At 38.8% G+C, this 18,223-nt stretch overlaps 1 protein-coding gene across 1 annotated transcript in view; it reads left to right on the forward strand.

Moving 5' to 3' along the window:
* Sbf2 (SET binding factor 2) overlaps positions 1–18,223 on the forward strand; it is a 311,159-nt gene that overhangs the window by 136,889 nt on the left and 156,047 nt on the right. The window contains 3 exon segments of the mRNA XM_032892912.1: positions 2,599–2,718; positions 4,338–4,448; positions 6,227–6,332. Coding sequence (XP_032748803.1) covers positions 2,599–2,718; positions 4,338–4,448; positions 6,227–6,332 — 337 coding nt within the window.

Here is an 18,223-nt window from a genome sequence, read left to right on the forward strand (position 1 = left end):
GAAAAACATTTTGAGAATGTTATTCCTGCATTTATACACTGAACAATAAGAGTTGGCATGCCCCAGCTCTTATTTTATGAACTCACTAATCATCCTTGAACAAAACAGAAGTCCTGGCCTTCATTTAATCCAGTGGGAGAAAGAGATAAAGAAAAAAGGCTGAGATTACTAAACTTGTGTTAGATGATAATGGTACGGAGAAAGAAGAGAGGAAAAGCAAAGGACAAGGAGCATGAGATGCTGCCCTTTCCAGGAGAGTGGTCAGCAGTGAGTCAGAGCAGGAAGGACAGGAGACATGGGGGCACAGACATTAGCTTCTCTGCAGGAAGCATTCCAGGTAAAGAAACAATAGGAAGGTCCCAGTAGATGGTTTCATTCCTTGTGTTTGAATAGCAGCAAGGAAGAGTAAGGCTTTAAAAGAATAAAGGGATGGGAAACTGGGAAGGGGGATAACTTTCGACATGTAAATACGTGAAATAACCAATAAAAAATGAAAAAAGAGAAAAAAATAAAAGAGAATGAAAGCAGGCTGCTGTAGTAATCAGATTAGATATAGGATATCTAATATAGATACGGTAGCAAGTAGGGAAATTTGGAGGTCAGGATATTCTCACAGTTGGATATTAGCTACAAATGATAAAAGAATGAGAATTTGAAATTTGCCACACAGTGGAGTTGCCATTAGCAGACCATTTACTATAGGAGGATAGAGTTTAGACAGAAAGATGTCTTATGTTTTGATTATGTTTGAGATGTCAAGTAGGCAACTGGCATTTCATGACATTTTGGGAGAGGTTGAAGTAGCAAGTCTAAAGTTTTGGTAAATCACACTGGAAAGCAAGAGAGTAAAGGTCAGGAAAGGAAGATTTCAGGAGAAATGAGTTTAAGCTGGAGCATAGATACTGAAAAGGAGAAGAAGGGGGGTTTTGTTAGAGGAAATAACCTAGACTCTCAGAGGATACACTGACAAATCTTAGTGTTTCATTAATTTGCTCTCTCCACTCCCTTCTTAGAAATTTTCAGTGTGTCAGAGTCTTGTCAAACAGTAAGTGCACAGGAATTATTTGTGAACTAAAAAAAATTTTTAAGATTATTTTTACTCTTTGGTGGAGTTTTATTTGGTAGTTCTCTCCATCTAGTAAAAGTGTTGGGTGTTTAGAAAAGGGTTGGGCTTCTTGAGTATGAAAGAATGACTTCTGCTGGCCTTACCTGGGTCAGTGAGAACTTAGTCCTGGACCCTTGGGCAGCTTGACAGAGGCCACTGGCACTTGTCATCTTGCCCACTCGTCTGATGGACCAGTGGATCATGTGTAGGTGTCCTTGTCCACTGCATGCTAGTGATGGTTGGATGGAATGCCTTTGTAGCAGAAGCATTGCATCCTGCTCCTCTGTGCGTGGGTCGTGGCACTGGCAATATTTGTGTGCTACTGCTAGTTTTAGTGCAGCCAGATGCCGAAGTTTTTGATGCTTGGTGACTTCTGCCCAAGTTCACAATCTCCCCTGGGATCTCTTCTTTAGCTGTGATACAAAGTACCAGAAATGGGACTTGCCCCCATGAGGGGTGTGAGGGTGCACATACCAATGACAGTATGTGGTTCTTGGGATAGGCACAAGGCAGTGCCACCCCATCTTATGCTTTGCCTCCCAACCTTGTGCTCACAATTTATGTCTAAGGCCTTCACGGAACTTGGTCTTACCTTTGCCATCATCCAAGGATTTATTTTTGTTTTATGTATGTGAGCGTTTTGACTACATTAATATTTATGTACCACCTGTGTGCAGTGCACAAGGCCAGAAAAGGGCTTTGAATCCCATGGAACTAGAGTTATAGACAGTTGTGAGGCACCATGTGGGTGCTGAGAATCTAATTGGGATCCTTTGGAAGACCAGCTAGTGCTCTTAACCCTTAGCACTCCAAATAATATTTCACAAGTTTATTGACTAGTAGTTAGTTGTTGAAACTTAGAGCTTCTTAAACTTTTTATTGTGGTTTATTGTGGTATAAAGCAGATTATATTTAAATCTGCTTTAAATGATATATTTTAGCCATTTATAAGCATATATTTTTGGTGTGCTAATTACAAAGCTTTACTTCTTTTCCAAAAATGTTCTCTTTTTAAGGCGGCTGCCATTGTTGTATATATGCAGGAGCACTTGACATTTTACTTGGAGAGCTCTGAGCTTTCTGCAAGCCTTAGAATTGCCACAAGAGAAAAAGATTGGGTCCAGTAGAAAGACAGAAATAAAAATAAATACTTTGTTTCTAGAATAAACTTTTCCCCCTTTTTTGAAGACTGATTTTTCTACTTGAATAAGTGACGTTTTTAATTGTTTGGGTCATTACTTCAGACTAACTTAAATATGTCTGAATACCTTGATTCCTGAGAAATGAAACACTCAAAGTTGGTGTTTATACTGGTAGTCTATGGAGCTTTGAAAACACATAAAATACATACTCCTTACTTTGTCATTTCTTGCCTACTATTTGTAATTAATTTGGATTCTTATAAGTTATCTGTAAGGTGTGTGGTTTGAATATATTGTGTGAATTATGAACCTAGGAAACTTTGTACATTGGTTGTAATTTTTATTTTCCAGGGAACGAAGAAGGAAGAGATTGAGGGTGAAGAAGTATCTGGTTTAATTCAACCTGCAGAAGTATTTGCACCCAAAAGCCTGGTGTTGGTATCCAGATTAGACTATCCAGAAATCTTTAGGGTAATGTACTCATAGTTGTCTTATCAATTTATAATATTGTATAAATTGATTTTGAATGAACTAAAGTGACGAGTTTTTTAATTGAAAACATTGTTAGATTGAATTAGTGATTCACCAATAAAATGAAACGTATGATAAAAAGAAGCAAATTTGTGTTGGATGAAAGTAATCCATGAATAAATTAACATTAATATTCACACTTCTAAGAATATAATGTTTGTTTAAAAATAGATTTTATGTTAATTAAATAAAAATTATAAATCATAATAGATAATTTGATTAGCTTTAAGAACTTTAAAATGTACTCAGTGTAACAACTGTGAACATCTTTATTAAATTTGTGGTGTTAAATTACACAAAGTAGGATTATGTGAGATTTTTAGATGATTCTGATCATGTCTTTAAAATATTGTTTAGAGCCAGGCCTGATGGCCCAAATTAGTAATTGTCATATTGAGGAGGTAGAGACAAGAAGGCCTTAACTCCTGGACAAGCCTGGTCTACATAGTGAGGTACCCCTTGGTTCCTTCAGATTTTTCCTGCTTTAATATTCAGAATTTTCAAATATAAAGATGTATAAATATTTGTACTAATATACAAGTATAAAAACTAGAAAGTGAGATTGTATGTTCTAGACTTAATAACAACCTCATTATTACAGTGACAATTATGACTCCTTTAATGTGTTTTGTGGCACACTATTTAGTATATGCCATTTCTACAAATTAATGATAGTTGCTAATTTTTTAGTCACAATTTCAGTAAGCTAAAAGATTGAGATTATATGTTAGGATCAAGAAGGAGTCAGTCAGAAAATAGCTTCTACACCAATAAGAGACTTTGAACTTGGATCCTCAGCACGCCTATAAAAGCCAAGCATGTGACTGAGCCACATGTCTAACTTCAGTGCTGGGGTAAAGGAAACAGAACAGGGAGAGGAGGATCCCCAGAGCTCCCAGGCCAGCCAGTCTAGCTGAATCCATGAATTTCAGATTCAGTGAGAGATCCTGTCTCAAAACATAAGGTAGAAAGCTAGTGAAGAAAACTGTTGGTGTCCTTCTCTAGCACCCATGTGTACACACACACAGGAGTAAAATGAAGGAAGTAAAGACTGCATGTCCTCTTATTTCACCACTGACAGTCTAATAAACTCAGCATGGTGACCTTACCACCATACCTGCTTTGCTGTCCTTTGTTACAATTCCTAGATGTTAAAGTTTCTATCATATAGTGTGGATTTATAAGAGCCATAAAACAACGACTCTTAATTTTTATCTTGAAAGATGGAGTTTCCTAAAATAAGTTTAAAAACAACCAGGCAAAGAGCATGGAAAAAAAACAGTTCAGCCTTACAAATTAGCTTTAGTGATTATCTAAACAGAGGTACCTGTTTTACAAATCATGGCTTTCTGCTTTCTGTAAACTTATCTTGGAAGTTCATTTGGGTGTTCTGGTTGTAGAGGAAAATTTAATAAACCTGTTTTGTTGCTTAAGGTTTATTTCATGTTCCATGTAGAATATAATTTACATGGTTCAAAGAGAAATTTTCCTAGAAGAGATGTCACAATTTATTTTTATTGACACTGCCATGAGATGAGTGCATGTCCCGCTTTCTGCAGGCTTGCCTGGGTCTGATCTATACTGTGTACGTGGACAGCCTGAGTGTCTCCTTGGAAAGCCTCATCGCAAATCTTTGTGCTTGCCTTGTTCCAGCTGCTGGAGGGTCTCAGGTAAACAGAAATGATTTATTCTGGGTGATTTAATTTATGACAAAAAAGAGAGAATTCTTCAAATATTTTTGTTTTAGATAGGATCTTACTTAGGTAAACCTTGTCCCTATGATGTATCTTCTAGACACCTAAGATTCCATTCTTTTCATAGTTCAAGAGAATGATTTCAAGGGCTGGAGAGATGGCTCAGTGGTTAAAAGAACACAATGCTTTCCCCGAGGACCTGAGTTCAATTCCTCATGTCTACATCACATAGCTTACAACTATCTGTAAACTCAACTCCAGAGAAAGCTGACCTCTGCGGGCACTTGCATTCATGTGCATGTACCCACCCCCCCACACATATATACATAGTTAAAAATAATAAAAATAAGTCTTTAAAAGAAAGAGGCTGATCTTCAGACTGAGCTCCCCTTTACCTGGCATCAGTAACAGACATATTTGATATAACTCCAACTCTACTTTTTTAACTTTTTGAACATATCTTTCTTCAGAAAGAATTTTTCAATCTTTTGCTACTTATTTTTGTATGTGTTATGCTTCAATTATATTAAGTAAAAAAATTGACCAAAATTAGGAGACAAAATTAAGACAACTCTTTTTGTAACCCTGTGACTGTTTTTTAAATAAGTTCCTTTTTCTCTAATCTTGATGTTTTAAAAATTGTCTTGGAAGCAAAAAAATAAGAATCTTTGCTACCTACCATGTTTATTTATTTTTTATAGGTCAGCCATCTTTAAAAGCACTGGAGCTAGGGATATAGCTCTGGTGAGAGAGAGCACATGCTCACCATGTATAAGGCCTTCTTATCTATTCCACTGCCAAACAGAACAGGAGGCTTGTCTCCTTAGACCTTAAAGACATCTAGGTGACCATGTATTTTGCTTTTTATTTATTGAGTAAGAGAGACAACCCTCTGAAAAGTCTCACCACTTGTCCTTTAGTCTCTCAAAAGTGTGTGTGTGTGTGTGTGTGTGTGTGTGTGTGTGTGTGTGTGTGTGTGGCGCAAGCCTCCCGACATGGATGCTAGGAACTAAGCTCAGATCCTCTAAAAGAGCAGCAAGTACTCTCGAACTGAGCGATTTCTCCAGCCCCTGCAAAATGTTAAATTTTAAAAAGAAAGGGGTAATTAGCATTTAACTCTTCTTTCTCAATTTCTTTTGTCTTAAATTACCTCCTCTTCTTCCTTCTTCTTCCTCCTCCTCTTCTTAATTTTCTCCTCTTCCTCTATGCTGTTCTAAGACAGAATCTTTTTTTTTTATTATTATTAACTTGAGTATTTCTTATATACATTTCAATGTTATTCCTTTCCCGGTTTCGGGCAAACATCCCCCCCCTCCCCTTCCTTATGGGTGTTCCTCCCCAACCCTCCCCCATTGCCCTCTCCCCAACAGTCTAGTTCACTGGGGTTCAGTCTTAGCAGGACCCAGGGCTTCCCCTTCCACTGGTGCTCTTACTAGGATATTCATTGCAACCTACGAGGTCAGAGTCCAGGGTCAGTCCATGTATAGTCTAAGACAGAATCTTAAAGGTGGCCTTGGCATCATCAGGCCTTTCCATTGAAGAAGCAGATGATTCTGTCAACATACATTAACATAGCTTTGGTCAGTTATAATTGTTAGTGATATTTGTGTCTTATCTATTGAGATTTCAACTTCTGTGGAATGAATTTTCTGATATCATTTTGAGTTACACACAGCAGAACTTGTATGTTTTAGGGTATATGTTTCTGCCTCATATTGTCTCTTATGACTTTACATGTTTTTCTCATTCTGCAGAAGCTGTTTTCCTTGGGTGCAGGAGACAGACAACTGATTCAGACTCCTTTGCATGACAGCCTTCCTGTTACAGGCACTAGTGTGGCTCTTTTATTTCAGCAATTAGGTAAGTCTTATCTTGGATTTCAAAATATCTTCTTATAGAAGCCCATGGCTGGGAAAAAAAAAAAACAAAAACCTGACATGATAAAGGAAATATAAAGAAACTATTTATTGTCTATTGTAGTTTATCTATGTCAGGAAGAAGAATGGACCAAACTTCCATAAGGACTTAATTTTGTATCATCCCTTGGGTGTAGTTTGGATATTTGGGAGCAAATTGCATCAAAGAAAGGGGATAGATGAAGGACACTTTGCATTTACTGCTTGGTATGATTAAGGATGGGGAGAGGTGCACTGTCTGCCTACATATTTGAAAAGTTATAGAGTAACTGAAACAGTTGTTCTTTGCTAATTAAAATGTGAAAAGCTTACCTTGGTTATAGTTTGGTTCCCTTTTAATGTTAAGTTTATTCCTAGGCATTTACCCATGGCAAATTATAATGCACATTCATAAAAATATTTGCACACTAATGTCCATAACCATTTTATGCTAGTAAAAATTGAAAGCAGTCTTGATTTTCATCAAAGGTAATAGGGAACTAATAATGTAAATATATTAAATTCTATGGTCTAGCCCCATGATAGGATATACAATGTAAAAGAATGCATTATTATTGGTACAACCAATATAGATTAACATACAAATAATCATTCTGAATGAAAAACATCACATCATCATGATTTTATGATTTGGATTCTTTTGGGAGGGATTTTTTATTTATTTATATATCAAATGTTATCCCCTTTCCCAGTTTCCCATCCATAAATCCCCTATCCCATTATCCCTCCCCCTTCTTTAATGAGGGTGTTCCCCCACCCATCCACCCACTGCTTATGATTTGGTTTCTTAAATTGCAGTCTAGTATTTAGTCTCTGACTACACTGTTGGTGGAAAGATTAAGATTGCAGAAGTCATGAGGAAACCTTTTGTGGTGATGATTTTTGTAACTAAATATATCAAATTCTTAACTGAAAACTTCTTCAAAACTGTATGAATGTTTGTAGCATCCTTATACAAAATAGAAATAAGTAGACACAAATATCTGTTATGAATGGACTTATTAATACACCTTACAGTATATTCACTCAGTGACAAATTATTCAGGCATGCAAAGGAACATAGTATTGATACATGCTATATCATGGATGTACTTTGAAACTGGGCTATGGACATATATAGTATGATTCTATTTATATGAAAAGTCCAGGATATGCAAATCTATATAGACAGAATCTAAAATAATAGTTTTGAGAGGGCAGTATAGGATACAGAAAGGTCCAAGATGACAAAATTGTTTTGGTTAAGATACTGATAGTAGTATATGTCTTGGTACTAAAACCACTGAATTGTACACTTCTAAACAGTAAATTCTGTAATCCTAATACTCAAGAAGCTAAGACAGAAAGATTGCCACCAGTTTAATGCCAGCTTGGAAATACAAATTGGAATTACTCTGCTTAAAAAAGGGGAATGGGTAGGTGTGGAACCAGAAAACAAGGCATTTCATAAGCTATGAACCTTATGTATCCCAGTGAAGACAAAATTACTATGTTTTTGTAAAGCATCTCAGGAAATATCGTGAAGCTGCTTGAATTGAAGGTTGGTAGAATTGGAGTTTTGAAATTTTAATTACAATTGATCAAAAGTCAGCATTTTAAAAACTGTTATCTTTGAAAACTTCATACATGTATACAATGTATCTTAGTCATATCCACCCCTACTTCCTCTCCTGAATCCCCAGGACCCACCATTCTATCTCCCTCCTAACTTCATGTCCTCCTCTCACAACTTTTATTTTTAACTCACACAGTTCAATTAATGCTGCTCATGGGTATGGGGTTGTCCATGGGAACATAGGAAACCTATCAGTGGCCACACATCTAAGCAAAGTGACTAATCTTCCTCTAAGAGTCATCAGCTACCAATAAATAGACCGTGAGCAGGGATGTAGCCTCACCAGTGCCTGCTTAGTCCAATGTTGGAATTCTTTTTTTTTTTTTTTAATGTATTTATTTACTATATATAAGTACACTGTAGCTATCTTCAGACACCAGAAGAGGGCATCAGATCCCATTACAGATGGTTGTGAGCCACCATGTGGTTGCTGGGATTTGAACTCAGGACCTCTGAAAGAGCAGTCAGTGCTCTTAACCATTGAGCCATCTCTCCAGCCCCATGTTGGAATTCTTATTTACTTATTTTTAATTTTTATTTTTTACTTTTTCACTTTACATCCCACTCACTGCCCTACCCCAATCATTCCCTCCCATAATGCTTTTTCCTCTGAGCAGTGGAGACCCCTTTTGGTATCCCCCCACCCCCACCCCTGCACTTCAGGCGTCTTGTTTTTTCTTACTGTTGTATGCTTCTTTGTTTTTTAAACCATGTTGGAATTTTTAACTGACAGTCTTTCACAGATCCTGTGTAGGAAGACAGTCCCTGCTGTGGGTTCCCATGTGCAATAGTAATGCTATGTCTGGGGGACAACATTTCATAGCACTCCTTATCTTCCAGCTCTTATATCCCTTAGTGCCCAACTTTGAAATGTGTCTGTGCTTCTGAGAAGTAGTAGGAGGGGCTGATATTGATGACCCATCAATGACCGGGCACTCTGGGTTACTTTTTGCATCACTTTGACTAGTAATGAATCTCTACATTACCTGCCACCGACTTCACTAAGAAGCTTCAATGACCACAGCTGGGAACAGCACAAATCTATAAATACAGACAAATATTTAGAAGGCATTTTAACAACATGACCATTTAGATAAACAAAATCAAGAGATTCTATTTAGGGCCTCTGACTTCTCTAGCTGTGGATTCTGCTCATGTTTATTGTAGCTAGCATAGATTCATTCCTACTTGTGAACTTCTGATCTTGAAGTCCAAGTTTAAAAACAAAAACAACAAAATACAGAGATAGCATATGACACCATTTCTGGGGTAAATGAAGAAACATTTACTTATCTAAGATAGGGAACCAATGATAGACCAAAGGGCAGAAATTACCAAAGCCTAAGTTAATGAACCAGTGAGTGCTACTTATTGGTACTGCTTATACAAGTATGGGTGAGGGGTTATTTACAGGCGCAGAAATGACTCAAAGCCATCTGTATCACTGAATGCCCACTCCAACATGGGTGACAGCTCATGAAACCTGAAAACCTGAAGCACATTGCATAGACTACAAAGAAGTCATCATGTTGAAGAGTGTCCTTCTGAGGAGGCCGGTTGTTGTTTGCTTCTTTTGGGCAGCTTGACTTGTATCATGCTTCTTCCAGGCAGCTTGGCGGGGCTCTTTCAGCTTCTCTCAGTGGTCCTTACTGCTTCCATATCCGTGGAGAGGGAGGGGCCCGGTTAATCAAGTCAGTTTCAGTGACTTCCTAAAAGTATTGAGTTGTTTACTTCCTGAGCTTAAGGTCCCTTAGAATGGAATATCTGACCTCCCTTGGAATGCCCTGTTATCTCACCTTCCTTTTTACATTCTTTATCTTTAAGAAGGTTCTTTGTAGTATGGCTTTTTTCACCTTCCCTTAGCAACATCTGTTGTCTCACATCCCCTTAACAGGCCAGGCTTCCCTCCAAAATGGGAGGTTTTAATCCTGGAGAAAATGGCTATACAACACTAGGAATAGTAAAACACATGATATGAAAGAACAGGAAGAGAATACTGGAATCTAAAAGTTAAAGCAGAGGTGGGGGAAAGAAGTAGAGGGTGGACAAAGCAAACCTAGAGATGGAAGCCTTATAAAAGTCTGCTATTTGTGAGCTAACTAGAAATATATTTTTAAAAGGGAATTTGAACAGAAGCATTCTACTTTAGTGTACAGTGCTCTACCAGAAGACATGGGTCATTAAATTAAAACCTCAGTCCCAGGAACAGGGTACTTCCCTCTGAGTTACTGTACAGACTAATTCCATTTCTCTTGGGTGCCCAACCTAATAAAATGGTAAAACCCTGTGGCTGAAGACCCTACATCTTTGGATGCAAGACAGAGAGAAATCAGTCTTAAGTTAACCAGGACACTAACAGCCAGCTAGTGCTAGATGGTGCTATGTAGTCTCCTGTAGGAGACAAGATATCAGGGGCCTTATCCAGTGCTGAACTCTATGGGCTACAAGGGGGTGAGCAACTACTCTTTATTGTATTTGAGGCCAACAAATATGTTAAGATACATGAATTCACATTATTCACAGGAAAATAGCAAGGGTTCAACTTACTTTTTGAAAATTATAAATAAGGAATCATAGTAACCATAAAAAGAAAGGAATTGCCACTCTTAGAAATAGTCTAATTTACAAATGAATGTAAAATGTCATCTATTTACAAACATCTAAGCATTAACAGTTATTATCTAAATATTACCAAAAAGGTATAGTATGTGCTTCCCTTACTTTAAATTGCCTGTGGCTTTAACAGAGAAGACAGACCTGTATGCATCCAAGATATCATTCTCAAAATGCAGACATTTGTGGCCAGGGCCATGGTGCAGTTGATAAAGGCTCCTGCTACTGAACCTTCCATCTTATTTCAGACCAGGCATCCCACATGGTGGGATTAAGGAGCAAATTCTTCTTTCCATTGTCTTCATCCCGCACCTGCATGCCATGCCATTCACTCACACACTGCATCCCTGTGCCTACCCTAGGAGGCAAAGGGGGGAGTTATTTTAAATTTAAAAGTCATGCTTTCAGAAACTACCATTCTAGTCTCAGGTTCTTTTAAAACAACTCCCAGCCTCTCCCCACAGCCCTCCAAGAAAACATTTTCTTTTTCGGAGCTGAGAACCGAACTGAGGGCCTTGTGCTTACTAGGCAAGCACTCTACCACTGAGCTAAATCCCCAACCCCGAAAACATTTTGTTTTAACACACCAAAAGAGAACTCTTATTTATAATAGCCAGAAGCTGGAAAGAACCCAGATGTCCTTCAACAGAGGAATGGATACAGAAAATGTGGTACATCTACACAGTGGAATACTACTCTACTATTAAAAACAATGACTACATGAAATTCTTAGGCAAATGGATGGAATTAGAAAATATCATCCTAAGTGAGGTAACCTAGTCACAAAAGAACACACATGGTATGAACTCACTGATAAGTGGAAATGAGCCCAAACACTTGGAATACCTAAGAAAAAATTCACAGACCACATGAAGCTCTAGAAGAAGGAAGACAAAATGTGGACACTTCAGTCCTTCTTAGAAGGTAAAACAAAATTCTCACAGGAGGAAATACAGGGACAAAGAGTGGAGCAGAGACCCAAGAAAAGGCCATTCAGAGACGGTCCCACCTGGGGATCCATCCCATAAGCAGCCACCAAACCCAGTCACTATTGCTGATGCCAAGAAGGGCTTGCTGATAGGAGCCAGATATGGGTGTACTCTGAGAGCCTCTGCCAGAGCCCTACTGATACAGATGAGGATGCTTGCAGCTAACCATTGGACTGAACAAGAGGACCCCAGTGGAAGATTTAAAAGAAAAGACTGAAGGAGCTGAAGGGGTTTGCAACACCATAGGAAAAACAACAATATCAACCAACCAGACCCCACCAGAATTCCCAGGGACTAAACCACCAACCAAAGAATACACAGGGAGGGATCCATGACTCCAGCCAAATATGTAGCAAAGGATGTCATTGTCTGGCATCTTTAGAAGGAGAAGCTGTGAGTCCTGTGAAGGCTCCTTTCCCCAATGTAGGGGAATGCCTGGGTATTGAGGTGAGAGTGGGAGGATGGGAGTGAGAGCATCCTCATAGAAGCAGGGGATATGGGGGAGGGGGGGAAAGGGATAACATTTGAAATGTAAATACATAAAGAATCCAAGAAAAATAAAATTTAAAAATAAATGAAATATTAAAAAAAGAAATAACAGGGTCCAGAATTAAAAGGGAGGAGGAAGAGGAAGAGGACAAGAGATTGGTGTCAGAATGATACCAGGTGAGACTATCAAGTGGCCATTATCATCTTTGAAGATAAAAGGCAACCAGAACGACTAAGGAAAAGGGGGGGGGCTAGAAAATAGAAACTTAAAAGTAGGTCTTCTGGCTTCTGACTGACCCATTTGTGGTGACTAAGTTTCTGCTGGTGTGCTGCTGCAGCTGTAAGAAACCAGTGCACCCATAATTTGTGTGTATTTTACTGTATGAAGAACTGAACTTGGAGCCTTTCCTTGTGTGTGCATGCTAGACAAGTACTTTACTACAGAATTGTACCACTGATCCTCCCTGTCTTTTTTGAGACAGGGTCTAACTAAGTTATTCAGGAAAAATAGCCTTGAGCTTGTAGTCCTCCTGACTGAACCCCAAGTAACTAGGATTACAGGAGTGTATTACTGTGTGTGTGACCACAGACACTCAGATAGATAGATTTTTTAATTAATAATTAACTTATTTATTTATTTATATCCCAGATTCAACCTTTTCCTAGTCCCCCCTCCCAAGGTTCTTCACACCATCCACCCTCCCCTTCAGCTCTGAGCAGGTGCACCCACCCCCAGCCCCAAAATTTTCCCAACCATGGTGCATCAAGTCTCTACAGGATGAGGCACATCCTTTCTCACTGATGCCAGAAAAGGCTGTCTTCTACTGCATCTGTTCTGGGGGTCTCCAACCAGCGACGTATGCTCTTTGGTTGGTAGCTTATTCTCTGGGAGGTCCCAGGGTTCCTGGTTAGTTGGCACAGTTGGTCTTCCTATATTCCCTTTCAATCCTTCCCCTAACTCTTCCACAGGGGTCCCCAACCTCAGTCCAGTGCTTGACACTGAGTATCTGCATCTGTCTCAGTCAGTTTCTGGTAGAACCTCTCAGAGGACAGCCATGTTAGACTATCTGCAAGCACAATATGGCATCATCAATAAAAGTGTCAGGGTTTGGTGTCCACCCATAGGATGGATCACAAGTAGAGCCGGACAGTGGTCAACCATTCTCCATTCCTTCAGTCTCTACTCAAATTTTATCCCTGCATTTCTTTTTGGCAGGAACAATTTTGGGTTCAATATTTTGAAGGTGGGGTGGTGTCTCCATCCCTCCACAGGCAGGTCCTGTCTAATGACTGAATGTGGCCTCTTGAGGTTCCATATCTCCACATTGGGCATTTCACTTACACTCAACTGCATTGAGTTCTAAGTGCCTCCCTCATATCCCAGAACTTTCTAGAGGCTCCTTTCAGCCCAAATCCTGGCAGCTGCATATTTCCATTCATTCTCCTGGCCCTCCTGTCTGCCCCCATACCTGATCCTGCCCTACTTTTACCCTCTCTCTCTATTCTCCCACCCAGGCTGCTCCCTAGCTCTGCCTTCCCTGATAATTGTGTTTCCCTTTTTTTTTTTCTTTTGTTCCCCTCCCCATACACTCCCCCACATACACACACATTCCCCTATACTGGAGTTGTCCAGCCTTGGCAGGAACAAGGGCTTCTCCTCCACATTGGTGCACAAAAAAGCCATCCTCAGATGCATATGCAGTTGGAGCCCTGGGTCAGTCCATGTATATAGTCTTTTGGTAGTGGTTTAGTCCCTGGAAGCTCTGGTTGTTTGGCATATTGTTCTTATGTGGTTGCAAGCTCCTTCAACTCTTTCAATATTTCCTCTAATTCCACCAACATATTTTGTATATGTACCACATTTTCTGTATCCATTCTTCTGTTGAAGGGCATCTGGGTTCTTTCCAGCTTCTGGCTATTATAAATAAGGCTGCTGTGAACATAGTGGAACATGTGTCCTTGTATATGTTGGAGCATCTTTTGGGTGTATGCCCAGGAGAGGTATAACTGGGTCCTCAGGTAGTTCAATGTCCAATTTTCTGAGGAACCTCCAGACTGATTTCCAAAATGGTTGTACCAGTCTGCAATCCCACCAACAATGGAAGAGTGTCCCTCTTTCTCCACATCCTCACCAGCATCTGCTGTCACCTGAGTTTTTGATCTTAGCCATTCTCACTGGTGTGAGGTGGAATCTCAGGGTTGTTTTGATTCGCATTTCCCTGATGACTAAGGATGTTGAACATTTCTTTAGGTGTTTCTCAGCCATTCGATAATCCTCAGGTGAGAATGTTTTGTTTGGCTCTGTACTCCATTTTTTAATAGGGTTATTTGGCTCTCTGGAGTCTAACTTCTTGAGTTCTTTGTATATTTTGGGTTTTAGCCCTCTATCAGATGTAGGATTGGTAAAGGTCTTTTCCCAATCTGTTAGTTGCCATTTTGTCCTAATGACAGCGTCCTTTGCCTTACAGAAACTTTGCAGTTTTATGAGGTCCCATTTGTCGATTCTTGATCTTAGAGCATAAGCCATTGGTGTTTTGTTCAGGAAATTTCCCCCAGTGTCCATGTGATTGAGACTCTTCCCCACTTTTTCTTCTATTAGTTTGAGTGTGTCTGGTTTGATGTGGAGGTCCTTGATCCACTTGGACCTAAGCTTTGTACAGGGTGATAAGCATGGATCGATCTGCATTCTTCTACATCCTGACCTCCAGTTGAACCAGCACCATTTGTTGAAAATGCTGTCTTTCTTCCATTGGATGGTTTGGGCTCCTTTGTCAAAAATCAAGTGACCATAGGTGTGTGGGTTCATTTCTGAGTCTTCAATTCTACTCCACTGATCTACCTGCCTGTCTCTGTACCAATACCATGCAGTTTATATCACTATTGCTCTGTAATACTGCTTGAGGCCAGGGATGGTGATTCCCCTAGAAGTTCTTTTATTGTTGAGTATACTTTTTGCTATCCTGAGTTTTTTGTTATTCCAAATGAATTTGCAAATTGCTCTTTCTAACTCTATGAAGAATTGAGTTGGAATTTTGATGGGGATTGCATTGAATCTGCAGACTGCTTTTGGCAAAATGGCCATTTTTACTATATTAATCCTGCCAATCCATGAGCATGGAGATCCTTCCATCTTCTGAGATCTTCTTCAGAATCTTTGTCCAGAGACTTGATGTTCTTGTCATACAGATCTTTCACTTGCTGGTTAGAGTCACACCAAGATATTTTGTTATTTGTGACTATTATGAAGGGTGTCATTGCCCTCATTTCTTTCTCAGCCTGTTTATACTTTGAGTAGAGGAAGGCTACTGATTTGTTTGAGTTAATGTTATACCCAGCCATTTTGCTGAAGGTATTTATCAGGTTTAGGAGTTCTCTGGTAGAACTTTTGGGGTCACTTAAGTACACTATCATATCATCTGCAAATAGTGATATTTTGACTTCTTCCTTTCCAATTTGTATCCCTTTGACCTCCTTTTGTTGTCTGATTGCTCTGGCTAGGACTTCGAGTACTATATTGAATAGGTAGGGCAAGAGTGGGCAGCCTTGTCTAGTCCCTGATTGCTTCAAGTTTCTCTCTGTTTAGTTTAATGTTAGCTACTGGTTTGCTGTGTATTGCTTTTACTATGTTTAGGTATGGGCCTTGAATCCCTGAACTTTCCAGGACTTTTATAATGAAGGGGTGTTGAATTCTGTCGCATGTTTTCTCAGCATCTAATGAAATGATCATGTGGTATTTTTTTTTCTTTGAGTTTGTTTATATAGTGGATTACATTGATGGATTTCCGTATATTGAACCATCCTGCATCCCTTGATGACTCCTACTTGATCATGATGGATGATCATTTTGATGTGTTCTTGGATTCGGTTTGTGAGAATTTTATTGAGTATTTTTGCTTGATATTCATAAGGGAAATTGGTCTGGTTTTCTTTCTTTGTTAGGTCTTTGTGTGGTTTAGGTATAAGAGTAATTGTGGCTTCATAGAAGGAATTCGGTAGTGCTCCATCTGTTTCAATTTTGTGGAATAGTTTGGATAGTATTGGTATGAGGTCTTCTATGAAGGTCTGATAGAATTCTGCACTAAACCCATCTGGTCCTGGGCTCTTTTTCGTTAGGAGACTTTTAATAACTGCTTCTATTTCTTTAGGAGTTATTGGGTTGTTTAGATGAGTTATTTGTTCCTGATTTAACTTTGGTATCTGTCTAGAAAATTGTCCATTTCCTCCAGATTTTCCAGTTTTGTTGAATATAGGCTTTTGTAGTAGGATCTGATGATTTTTTTTAATTTCTTCAGATTCTGTTTTATGTCTCCCTTTTCATTTCTGATTTTCTTAATTTGGATACACTCTCTGTGACCTCTGGTTAGTCTGGCTAAGGGTTTATCTATCTTGTTGATTTTCTCAAAGAACCAGCTCCTGGTTTTCTTGATTTTTTTTTTGGGGGGGTCTTTTTTTTTGGAGCTGGGAACCAAACCCAGGGCCTTGCGCTTCTTAGGCAAGCGCTCTACCACTGAGCTAAATCCCTAACCCCGGTTTTCTTGATTCTTTGCATAGTCCTTTTTGTTCCTACTTGGTTGATTTCAGCTCTGAGTTTGATTATTTCCTGCCTTCTACTCCTCTTGGGTGTATTTGCTTCTTTTTGTTCTAGAGCTCTTAGGTATGCTGTCAAGCTGCTAATGTATGCTCTCTCTAGTTTCTATTTGCAGGCATTCAGAGCTACGAATTTTCCTCTTAGCACTGCTTTAATTGTATCCCATAAGTTTGCGTATGTTGTACCTTCATTTTCATTAAGTTCTAAAAAGTCTTTAATTTCTTTATTTCTTCCTTGAACAAGTTATCATTGAATAGAGCAGTGTTCAACTTCCATGTGTGTGTGTGTTTTCTGTCATTTTTGTTGTTATTGCAGATCAATCTTAGTGCGTGGTAATCTGGTAGGACTCATGGGATTACTTCTATTTTCCTGTATCTGTTGAGGCCTGTTTTGTCACTGATTATAATGTCAGTTTTGGAGAAGGTACTATGAGGTGCTGAGAAGAAGGTATATCTTTTTGCTTTAGGATGAAGTGTTCTATAAATATCTGTTAAGTCCATTTGGTTCATAACTTCTGTTAGTTTCTCTGTGTCTGTTTAATTTCTGTTTCTATGATCTTTCTATTGATGAGAGAGTGTTGAAATCTCCTACTATTATTGTGTGAGGTGCAATGTGTGCTTTGAGCTTTAGTAATGTTTCTTTTATGAATGTAGGTGCCCTTGCATATAGATCATAAATATTTGGGGTTGAGAGGTCTTCTTGGTGGCTTTTTCCTTTGATGAGTATGAAGTGTCCTTCCTTATCTTTTTTTGATGACTTTTTGTTGAAAGTTGATTTAATCCATATAGAATGGTTACTCCAGCCTGTTTCTTTGGACCATTTGCTTGGAAAGTTGTTTTCCAGACTTTTACTCTGAGGTATTGTGTGTCTTTGTCACGGAGGTGTGTTTCCTGTATGTAGCAAAATGCTGGGTCTTCTTTACATATCCAGTATGTTAGTCTATGTGTTTTTATTGGGGAATTGAGTCCATTGATGTTGAGAAATATTAAGGAATAGTGATTGTTGCTTCCTGTTATTTTTGTATTTAGAGGTGGAATTATGTTTGTGTGTCTCTCTTCGTTTGGTTTTGTTGCAAGATTACCTTCTCACTTTTTCTAGTGTGTAATTTCCCTCCTTCTGTTGGAATTTTCTATCTGTTATCCTTTGTAGCACTGGATTTGTAGAAAGATATTGTGTAAATTTGGTTTTACCATGAAATATCTTGGTTTCTCCATCTATGTTAATTCCGAGTTTTGCTGGATACAGTAACCTGGGCTGGCATTTGTGTTCTCTTAGGGTCTGTATGACATCTGCCCAGGATCTTCTGGCTTTCATAGTCTCTGGTGAGAAATCTGGTGTGATTCTGATAGGTCTGCCTTTATCTATTACTTGACTTTTTTCCCTTACTGCTTTTAATATTTTTTTCTTTGTTTAGTGCATTTGGTGTTTTGACTATTATGTGAAAAGAGGAATTTCCTTTCTGGTTCAGTCTATTTGGAGTTCTGTATGCTTCTTGTATGTTTATGGACATCTGTTTCTTTAGGTTTTAGAAATTTTCTAAT

Source organism: Rattus rattus, chromosome 2 (assembly GCF_011064425.1).
Source record: "Rattus rattus isolate New Zealand chromosome 2, Rrattus_CSIRO_v1, whole genome shotgun sequence".
NCBI lineage: Eukaryota > Metazoa > Chordata > Mammalia > Rodentia > Muridae > Rattus > Rattus rattus.